The 12,170-nt window shown below is 36.9% G+C and overlaps 1 protein-coding gene across 4 annotated transcripts in view; it reads right to left on the bottom strand.

Moving 5' to 3' along the window:
* The window catches only part of cntfr (ciliary neurotrophic factor receptor), a 130,575-nt gene that overhangs the window by 84,666 nt on the left and 33,739 nt on the right, over positions 1-12,170 (bottom strand). For all 4 annotated transcript variants that reach the window (XM_013909839.1, XM_013909838.1, XM_005729210.1 and 1 more), the window contains one exon: positions 11,019-11,252. In XM_013909839.1, coding sequence (XP_013765293.1) covers positions 11,019-11,252 — 234 coding nt within the window. The remainder of the gene's footprint in view (positions 1-11,018; positions 11,253-12,170) is intronic.

Here is a 12,170-nt window from a genome sequence, read left to right on the forward strand (position 1 = left end):
CACACACACACACACACACACACACACACACACACACACACACACACACACTCATATACACATACACACAAGAATGGCCATTGAGCATATTTTCATGGATATCTGACCATTCCTCAGTTGCTTGACGTCAGTGGAGCAAACTATTCAACCTCACTGATGGACATTGAGCCAGGGGGAATAGTTTCTGGTCACAGTCACTCCTTCCTACTGATTCTCGCTTTCTCTTTTGCCTTCACACACACACACGCACACATGTACACGCGAGCACACAAACACACGAGATCATAAAAGGGCCAAGACAGCCCAGAATTTTCTATTTTACTGGACAATAGCATGAACAGGGCTTTTGCTTCTTAGCAGACACACAAAAACACATTGTGACAGCCAGTGACAAATTATTATGAAGCATGCAAAAAGGCACCCATAGACAGCAGTAGCTACATTCAACACACACACATGCACACACACACGGTCACATAGCAAAGACATTTGTGCTTTATTGCATGTCAACTGTAGGAAAGCGGAGCAAACAGAGAAGACAAGATAATAATACATTGCATCACTTGGTTTATTCCACTACCTCTGGATGGGTAATTACAGCGAGAAAGGGAGATTAGAGTTAGGAAAGGCAAACAGAGTGACACAGGGAGAGAGAGAAAGGGAGGGAACACAATGGATTTTGGCTTGCTTCAATTAATCCTTTTTATCAGAAGTTTGATCAAAATCTAACAGAACCAAAAATTAATGGACTGGCTCCTACAAAGATTAGTAATTTAAAAAAAAATCAAGGCTCTGAAGGAGAGACAGAAAGAAAAAGACAAAGGAGGGCAAGATTAAGTTGGGGGAAGAGGAGGACAGGAGTAAAGGGAAGAAATGAGAAAGAGTATGAGAAAGAGTCAGTGAAGGGACAAGTTAACTCTGACTGTGTAGATGGAGGAAGTGATGAAAAATCAAAATTTAATCATAAGAATATATCCATCAATCCATTTCAAGATTGACCAGAGAATGTTGGAGAAGGTGTGAGGCTGGCAAAAGGGGGAGAAAAAAACGTTTAGGGCAGGCATGGCAGCACCAATAGCACACTGCCAATTACCCGATATACTTCATGGTGTTTTTTCATGCAGAGCATGCAAGTGGAACGAAGCTGGAGCATTGGAAATTTAATAGGGCCAAGGAGCAGAATTTTAGGAGACTAGAAGTGATGCTCTATTTGCTATGCTACCAGAAGCAAAACAATGAGTCTCATGTTTGTGAAACGGATGTAGGACTCTTACAACCATGCTCTTGGCTGAGCATTGTTGTTCGTGACAAAACTCACTTGTATACTTGTAACACCAAATTTGCCATTTCTAAAGGCACTGATCTTGTAATTTTAGTTGCATTTCTGTGAAGAATCAACACTAACTTTCTCACATCTCATTTCAATAAAATGCTTTGGTGAGAAACCTGTAAGTATTCAGGTGGATGTCACTTTACATTAAACGCTTTGGCAGACCAAGCAGATCCAAAATGCCAAAGAAGTTCCGATGCAATCACCCAGACGACCAAAATAATACGGTGCTCTGACAACTCAGAGGTATTTTAAGGACATTACTGTGAATGTCCTTAAAATACCTCACTATTTGTAACAAACCCCAGTGCTAATTAACCATACTGACATATCAGGCTTTTTTGAAAGAGTAGCCAACTTATAACTCTGTTCAGCTTCAAAGTTAATGTTAACTTCGTAGCCTGCCAGTGTTTTTAAATGAATATTACCTTTTGAGACTTATAAACATGTCCTGTATTTAAGCCCATCAGGCAGCCAGATTTCTAAATACCAGTCTTCACTTAGGGAGAAAAAATTTATACAGATTCAAATTCAGTAGTACTAAGATATTGTGGGCTGTAGATACACATGTATACTGACTAATGTACTACATACTATACACTTCTTCTGGTCTTAATAGTAAACATTAAGATGGGAAAAAGTGTGAGAAAAGTGTGAGACTTTTAGTAAAAAGTTATACAGTCTGAAACGCATGGACAAAGATGAAAAGGAAAAGACAAAGCAATAGGTGAAATGGGACAGACTAGGCGCGGTGTAAGAGGATTAGTGAGAGAAAGAGAAAGACAAGAATGAGATAAAAAAAAAAACAGGATTGGGGCAAAATGTTAAGATATGAGGAAGAAAAAAAATTGCTTCATGGGTGAACCGTGAATGGCCACAACCGTGGAGGTGGGATATTAAAATATTATGCCAATATTATGTCTACAATGATGTGTATTTGTCTACATGTACTCTTTTCTACTCTAACTTCAGAAAACATTATCCTCAGTCTGACACAGACTAAATGTAAGGCATCTCCGAAAACGTTAGAGCACTTATGGAAATATGTGATGTCTTGATGAATAGAGCAGGTATTCGAAGTTTACACATGACCATTCTCGCATGAAAATATCTTAAAAGTTTATTTTGTGACCCAGAAAGAGTAATATTTCAAACTCCGCCACTCTGTGTTCCTCCGCCACTGCCTCGTTTGAGTTTTGGATGAAATGGATTCTGGGATATTGCATTTCGTCATTTCAAGCTGATTGAAGACCAGAACAGCCAATCAGATATCTTTGCATCCAAGTCTGTGATTGGCTGGTTTTGTGGCACAAATATAAAGGCGTACACAAAGAGTTGAACACGCACGAGCAACACATTGCGAGCGAGCGCAAATACAAAAACTGAGCGAGAGGGGCTGCTATTGAGTGTGTGTGTGTGGATAATAGCAAACACTGAAATACATTTTTTGCATACAGCAATGAATTTTGTTCACTCAAATTTTAGTTTTCTTCGCTCAAAATAAATTTCTCCTCAAAATGCAACACTTGCACCTGCAAACTTTTTTTTACTTGCGCTCAAATTTTTTTTACGTGCCCTCAGAATAGTGGCACAAACATGACGCCATAGATAACTTGCTGAAGAACTGGAGTTTCTTCTCCCCCCTCCATGCTGTCAGACACTTGATAGTGACCTGCGCGTGCTTCTCAGCCAATTACAGCGGTACAGACACCCAGCCTTCCGTTTCCATTAAACTCCTTCATTCACATACATTATTCTCTTGCATACATATATTTTCTTCAGACATGTATGCATTCTCTTCTTACATACATATATTATTTGTGAGATTAAATGCATATTGAATGCATGTAAATGAGCGCAACATGTAGGAATGGATAAATGAAAATGCATGTATGTTAGAGTGAAAATTTGTAAATATGTACATTAAAATACACGTATAAGAGAGCACAATATTGCAATGTGTGTTAAATATGTGTAAACATGAGAATAAAAATATCTAAACATAAAAATTTTAATAAAACTATGTGAGAGTGAAAATATATGTGTGTGAAAGAAGAATGTAGTGTGTGTGAGAGTGAAAGAATGCACACACTATTTCATACACATACATGTATTCACTTCCATTTGACTTCTTAAGCCAGGGCCATTTTCCCATTTGTTATGGTTTTCTGCTACAATAAACTGATGGGAATTACTGTTGTCCTGCAAGTAGAGCAAAAAATGGTGCAGGGAGAAATTTGCAATGTAGAGCGGAACAACAGAGGACAAACTGGAGTAAAAAGACAGAAAGAAGACAATGATGGTCACGATTAATATTGTAAGGGAGGTAACTAAGATGTGGATAAATAACTCTTATCTGTATGATTATCTCATTAAGCCTCTCCTAGCGTGTGCTTTTGTTTTTCACTGTTTCCTAAAGGAAAGAGTTGTTTTTACTCCAGGAGTCAGAGATCAGCTACAACACTAATCCTGCAGCAGAAATTATTGGATTTACTCAAAACACTTGGTGGCACTGCAGACTTTGGTCAGATCTCTGTACTAAAACTTTTTCCCATACTTTATAAATAAAATAATGTTGTGAAGACAGGATAACTCTTTTCTTCATAAGTAATTTTTTTTATTCTATTGATAAATATCTAACATTTCACGCAATATAGGAACTTATACTATACAATTGACTACACTACAAAAAAAAATCAAACCAAGCAATCTGATTTACATAAGAATCAGATTATGCTATTTCTTTGAACATGTATTTAAACTGACTGCCTTAAAAGTACTAATTTTACTCTGTTTTGACAGACTGTGGCAACTGGTCTTGTAGATTTTTTTTTTAAAAATGACATGAGAGAGCATGCGCTTTTGCTAGACTATTGAATTAAATTCTAAGCTTGTGTGAATCCTCAATGATTCCATTGACTATGATTGACTGGATACTGGGACACGCAAGGAGAGTAATTAAAAAGGAAGAAAAGTAGTTCTTGCAGTGCCCTTACATGTGGGGGCAACTTCCTGGTTAAACAGGAAGTCTCAGAGGAGCTTTATGGGTTCACCCTCCTCTGTAGCGATCTGTCTGCAAGGAGACAAGACAATTCCATTACCCAGCAATGTAGCACAGGTCCCTTGAGTGCGTGTGTGTGTATGTGTGTGTGTGGGGGGGGGTTACGCACCAAAACAACCTACCCAGGGAAAGGAATAAGACATCAATTCATGGTGTGTCTGTGTGTGTTTGTGTAGAAATAAGTTGCCTGAGGATGGAGATGCACATGACTCTAACGACAGAAATCACAACTTCTTGTATTAGGAGGTTGAAAACACTCAGTGTGTGGTATGGCATTTCATTGGTCACATTTTGTGCTATACATTATCTTATTTATTCAAAAAGTGTCATCTAAAAGTGTCATGTGAGCTTAATTAAACTCATATTAAATATACTAAAGTTATACTCTTTGGATGGGACAACAACAAGAGCTACAGTAAACAGCTATAAGTAAATATCATTTTAGTTGTTATATCTATTTGCATCTACAAATACAAGTACTGCATCTACTAAAAAAAAAGACACACCAATAGTATGGAATGGTACTGTGTCCTGCTGCCTAATTCAAATGGTGATTTACACACCCCTTATTGATCAAGGATAGACTGGACTTGGAATTAAGAAGCAGGGAAAGAATGACTGCATATTTTGTTCCATTTCTGGTCTTCCAAGTATGGTTTTTGAGCACTAACCACACTCACACAGCAACATGCACATGGGTTAAACAAATCAACTCGATACTCCAACACTAGTGGTTAAGACTTCGGTTGCAATTTGTAGCATTAAGAAAAAAAAAGCAACTGTTTACATAATGTCATTGCTATGATCTGAGAGCAGCTCAAACTGGATTTGTTTACGAGAATGGGTGCCAAACCTAGATCCCTCTTTTTTTGTGTGATGATTTGTGGTATAAATTCATTACTATACAGACACAATTCTTGCTTGCAAGATGAATGCTTTTCTTCATTGTACATGTTTAAAATGTTGTCATTACAGTAATGGAAGCGGAGGAGTGGTTGCGGGCAGGGGCTGGTTTTGTATCGTCTCAGCTGGCATTCTGAGTGGCATACTGGCTGAGTAGCTGAATTATGGGCTCTAAAAACAGGGAGTCAATAGCAACAATGCTTTTAGACACTCATGCGTGTGTTGCATGTTCTTAAGGTGATAATCATTATCATTTCAAAGTTGTGAGAAAAGTTACCTCTAAATGGAAGGAAAGAAGAATTGGTCCATCTCAGTTTTCAAACTGGGGTTTCTGACTGTCAGTCTCTTAAATGCCCATCATTCAGAATTTATTCATTGCCACTGCATTTGGTGAAGAGGTGGTTTACATACGTCGGATGATTTTTTTTTTGGTGAACTTTTTCTGGTAATAATAATAATTTTAAAAAAAACCTCAAAACTTTGATTACATTCGCAAATTATATATGTTTTACACTGTATATTTAACCCTCTGTATCCCATAACAACCTCTTTTTTATGTTTACCCCCAAGTCACCTCAAGTGCTTCTGTTCATCTGTAGCATCTGAGTCTATAAAACTTTGTGAAAGAAGTCTGACATTGATCGACGAGTCTGTGAAGTGTTGAGGATATCCCAAACTTTTTTGTCAGTAAGGTTGGTTGTTTTTACAAGACTTAGCTGTTGTCAATAACACTTTATCTGAAATAAAACTAGCATCATCAGACTCTCACAGTATGACTTTCTAAACACTTGAGTCTAACTTTATCTTGAAACAATTTGTTGTTGTTTTAGCCAACTAGTTGTTAGCTGTGCACAGATGGAAGATTTACATGTGTAATCCTGCTGGCAATAGATAATTTCAATAATATAAGGAATAAATAAGCAAATTTCTGTAAATTCTTTAAGCTTTTTTTTTTTGCTAAATATGAGTGTTTATAATATTCACCAGTTTCTCCCTTTTCTTCAAAATTGTCAAGAACATTTTAGTAGAATTCTGTTGGAGTGTGGAGGGTTAAATAAAACCTTTTTTCCTCAGGTACTCATGTTTCCTACAAAACAAGCCTCAGTAATTAACCGTCACACTGTACATTAGGTACTGCAATTGAACAGATGAGTTTATCTAGTTGTTACATCTGAACTAAGTCAATACAAACATTTTTCAAAGAGTTATCATCACGTAGTAGAGCTTTCAGTGAAATTCACTTGTATGCTATCATATGTAAAATGTTTCCCTAAAGAAAAGGTCCTTCCGTACTTGCCTCCATCTCCCTGATAATTTTAACCATGGAACATCCTTTTGCAGAAGATGTAAACTTTAAGTTATTTCTTTGTGATATAACCAAGTTGCACATAGACTATGTCTAAAACTTGCATAAAGTGCAGCTGGTTCTCACTAGCAGTATAATGCAGCTGACAGGTGAGTGGCTGGATATATGATGCTATGCTGTTAATGCTGTGTTTGCTGGGAGGCTTAATAACTGGTTGGGTGCAGCTCATCTTGCTATACTATAAATTGTTTAGCTGACGGTCATTGAAAAACAGCAATACATACAAGAATGGACAAAGCCAGAGAAGAGGAGGACAGCAATAACTTCACTGTTGTGACAGCAAAGGATGCACTATCCCACAAGCGCTTCAGTGTTTTATGACCGCTTGCTAATTAAATTATAATGAAATTTTACTGGGTGTACTCTTTCATTTTCTATTGTATTTTTTTAAACCATATGTCACTTTTTATTTTACCAGCTTTATGTTACCCCCTTTACCAGTTAACATCACGTCTTATTCTGAAGATACAGTCTAAAGACGTCACTGAGTACTTGGGTGCTGAAGTTTCCTTGTGTGTCTCTCTGTTTATGCATGTGGATGAGGAGATGGACAGTTTTTAAAACAAAGTAACAGAGAGAATGTAAACTAACAGTTATATACAGTGGTGAAATAATACAAATGGGAAAAGAAACAGACATCAAAGCAGCACTATATTTCCATATGAAACTCAACACAAACAAGTGCTGTCTCCTTGTGCTAACATTATGTTGACACAGTCCATAAATTCGGTGTGAAGGTGGACCAAGCGCGCATACACACATAGCATAACACTAGTGTTCCTAATGCAAACCAGTGTAAACACAAAGCCAAGCAATGCTGCCTAACACAAATGAAAAAGCCGGCGTAGATAGATGGATGCTAGAAAGAGTGGGAAAATAAGGACGTCATACAAGGTTGCTTTACACACGCACACATACGTATGAAGAATAACGAAAGGCAAGATAAGAAAGATGAGAGATAATCAAAAAAGTTTGAGAGACAAAGAGTGAAGGAGAAAAACTAAAAAGCATAAACAGATGGCTCTGTGCTATTCTCCTGATAACACTTCTATCTGTGTGAAACATAACAAGCCCCCAGTGTAAGTAATAAACGCTGCATAAAATCAAACTACCATCATGATGGTAATCAGAACAAGTGTAGCCTGTCATGATGTCATTATCACTGTAGCTGCACAACACTTAAAGTTTTGTAGGTGGCAGTTAACATAATGAAAAAAAAATGTAGCCAGAAAACAAAGTCGCAGTCATAACAGACAATAAAACACAGACAGAAGAGATTTAGCAATGCGGAGTTACAGTTGCTGCCACCCCAACGTATCTTGAACGTGTCATAAAATCACAGACTGTTATTGAGACAGTTAGATTCAGTGCTAAAAGTAGGTTAGCAAAGTAGGATCTGACCCTTGATGAATGAATAAAATAAAACTCTGTTTGTCTCTCACACACAAAGTGTCATTTTGATAGCAGAAAAGCAGCTCCAGTCTTTCACATGTGTTTGTACACAGATACTGTTTCCATCTGTCCGTCTAAGGCTCTCTCTCTCTCTGTTTTATACATACCTAAACATACACACATATCCTGGCCCGTTTGTGAATTGCATCATTCCCCCCGCTGACATAATTTGCCATAACATAAAAGTCATTAAATCAGTATTACTTCAGCATTGTGTAATTCATCACTGCTGATATGATTAACCAAACTGTCATGCGCTCATATAGTCTCATTCATCAAACATTTGCTTGGAAATGTAACATTTAACATCAGCACTGGGATAAAATCTTGATGGGTTGTGTGTTTGGCCTCTATTGGTTCTGTTGACAAGTGGATGGAATCATACTGGCATGGTTTACTGTTTAGCTAAAGGGGACGTGAGCTGACCGCTTTTTCAAAAATATCTTTAACCGTTGAGTGTTTATTTATTTTATTTGTTTGTTTTTTTGGATCGGTTATTTGTATGCATGATTCACGAAAGACATTTTAACATTTCACCTGGCACAAATGAGATAAATGAACCGGTCGACCTGTCTTTCAATTTGCTTTTCTCAAAAATAGAGTTGTGGTGGACTCAATAACACAAGAGTGTCGGAAAGATGAACGCTGTATGGGCTATTCCCCCCCTTGGAGTGATGAATCATGTGCTGTGTATCAAAATTTGCCACCGTTCTGAAGTAGCCTACTGTGACTGATGCCAAGAAGATATTTAATTTCACTCTCTAGCCTTCTTGCAGCTAAAGTGTGATTTCTGTAAAAAATGTAATTTAAAATGTTGTCTATTCCTTTTACTACTAACAGACTGAAAAGGAGGGAAGACAGAGTGATCATTTTCATGTGAACAAACACTGCCCAGCAGAGATAATGTCCCTGCTTTTTATTTTATTTTAACTACAGTAAGTAGATAATAATTCACTGTTGACTGAACATTGTTTTTATTCGATCTGTCATTTAAGATTGACATTCAATCTGTCATGAGGCAGAACTGCAGTGACAGATGAATTCAAAAATAACAGCCAAGCTAATGGATGGAGGATGATAAATATAATAACTGTGAATAAGTTATGTGATATATTATAAATAAGGCAGAACGCTAATCTGCTGGTTAGAGAAATCGCTTGTCATTAAAATCATTATTAACATTTATAAACATTCAAATATTTGGACATCCTGTAAGCTATACCAGTATACCACACAAAAAGCATGTACTAAGATTAACGTTTAACTTAAATAGAGACCAACTAATGAAATTACTTCTGGGGTTCTTCTTTTCATTGTCATATAAACTGTTCAGCTTAGTCAATAAAGCAATTTATAACAAAGGCAATTTCATTCAAGTCACCGTCTTGCCATTTACCACTCCATCCAACACACTTATTATGCAAAGAATAAGTGCATAAAACTTTCACCATGAAAATAATGGATTTAAAATGAGGCCAATGCCAACTCACAAACCCTCATGGCAGTCCATTAAAAGTGACATCATTTACTTTTCGTATGATTATTACGATTATGCACACCATAACAGGAAATAGACCAAATATAATTTTAACAGCTATTCATAAGAACTGGTCAGCTGGCAGCAGATCTACTGTAAAGATTGTTATCACAACAATTCAAGTTTTATATTGGCATTTAAAATTTGAATGAAACAGCCCCTCAAACATTACAGCGTACTATTAAAATTGTCATTTAGCTGAAGTGCTCACTTTGCACGGAACAAAAAGAATCTGGAAATTTGGTAGCCAGCTGTATGTTGACCCTCACAGTCGTTAATACAAAGTCATAACTAGTCAATAGAATGGATTCAGCTTCTTAAGTAATATTCCTCAGTCTTTAGACACAGTTGATTGCCGGGATGGTCGCAGGTTTTATAAGCTCTGACCATCCCGCACTCAAAGCTTATTTCAAAAGGGCCTCTACTGTGATTCCACTAAGACTGGAATGATATCACAAATGATATCACAAGCATCGACTGTGACTATCTTTCAGTCTAAGCTGATCACATATTTAGACCTTTTTTTGTCAAGCTTTGGAAGCAGCTGAAGTTGGAATTGTGGTTGGAGGGTTAGGGTTGTTGTTGGTTTGAATGTATGTAGCAGATTTTTTATTTGCACTGATTATCATTATTATTATTAGTAGTAATAGTAGTAATGTAATGCAAAGTCATTTGGTTTTAAATGTGTTAAAGACATAAAATGTACTTGTTTCTTCATTATTTGATGCTCTATATTGAAAGAATGGTATCATACATTTAGTTATAAATTCTTAATGGAACAACAAAACTCTGGCAAATTTCCATGGAGACATAAAATATAAGCATTAATGACAGCTAGTGCTAATAAGGTTAAGCTAATTGACTTAATTCAGTTTGTTAAGAGACAGCCCTCAACAACGATAAAAATAGTAACAGACTCACCGTGTGTTAAAGAAGTTTATATTTTAGGATTCATCACAATTCTCATTTATGTGTACATTTTACCATCTTGTTACTTTACTTTCTTGAGTAATTTTACATTACACAGAAAGCTACTTAAACATAGCTGAAGTAAGACTAAGCAGGGCATCTATAACCATTATTCTTATCACATTTTTATCAGATTACTTTTGAAATTATCAGCAGTGTCATACTTGTTTCTATGTTGTTGGGGGGTTTTTTCTTTTTGTTTTTTGTTGACATCCCAATGGCATCAAGAGTAGCTTATTTTATTTTACTACTTTCTTATTTTATTCACCTTTTGTCTTTCCATCTTATGTCTGCAATCACTCACTTTCCCTTCGGGATGATTAAAAATGTGTCATGTCTCATCCTTAACACTTAGAGGGCAAATGCGCCCGTCCTATTGGAAGTAAGCTACTGTACTTACTTCCAATTTGGAGAAAGATGGCTTCATGTTTGTCATCATCTTGCTTCTGAAAACAAGTGTAGAGTCCAGTATGGTTCAGGGACACGTTAGTCAGGATCAGTCTGGGGCCTTCTAGACTGTGCTGGGCCTTCACATATGTCCCATTCATCTTCCATGATACTGATGCATCATTGTCCAGGGAGCCGCACTGCATGGTGACATCACTGCCTATTCGTCCATACTGGATCCTATCAGCTAAAAAAGAGACAGAGACAATGATTAAGTGCTGGGGATAGCAACAGTTAATAACCACTAAAATGTCTGTGCAGTGTAATTACTGCCCTATGTGCATGTTGGCCCTTGGCAACTGAACACAGACTTCCAATTCAGGATTCAACACACTTCCAATTAATCTATTCTTATTCTTTTGTTATTTTTTCTGTGTGTGTGTTTCTGGACACTAATTCTCTCTCTAAATCGCTTTCATATATGTTTATTTGTGTACACACACAATATATTTTCTACTTTATGGAACAAAGTTTAAAATTTTGGCAGTGACATGAATCATTTTGCTGCTCACGTCAGAAACCTTAAGGGACAGATTTTCACAACTCAGTTGCATTATGATTTTAAAATGTTCCAGTTAGGTATTAAACACTACCTAGTTAGGTTTGGAAAAAGATGCTTTGGGCAAAAATATAACAGTTGCTATTTCACAGCTCAATTTCCTGATTGGCAGACTGACACATCCCCGCAGAAAGCTCTTGACAACATTTAAAAAACAAACAAACAAGCGCGTCCATGCTCACAGGTGTACACACGGGTGATCACACCCACAAACTACACCCTTTTTGGCTCCTACCTCAAAGCACACTGTGTTCTGTTGATCTTATGTGCTGCACAATAATGTTTAATATTTACTATTTACTGTCATATTCCCATATATCATTGTGATGTTGTTTATTCTATTACTCTTGTTCTCTTCTGCTTGTTTTCTTTTTTCTTTCTCAACAGGTGATCCAGGTGATCGATATATGCTTTTTTTTTCTTCTTTTTTTTTCCTGCCCATTCTGTTGGTTTTTGTTTTTTGCCCTTCTCCCCCGTCCCTCTTCTCAGCTGTTTCTCTTTCCCTCTTTCTTTCTCCCCTTCTTTCCTCCAGTCAAGTCAGCAAGT

Source organism: Pundamilia nyererei, unplaced genomic scaffold, assembly GCF_000239375.1.
Source record: "Pundamilia nyererei isolate P.nyererei 1_Seehausen unplaced genomic scaffold, PunNye1.0 scaffold00032, whole genome shotgun sequence".
Taxonomy (NCBI): domain Eukaryota; kingdom Metazoa; phylum Chordata; class Actinopteri; order Cichliformes; family Cichlidae; genus Pundamilia; species Pundamilia nyererei.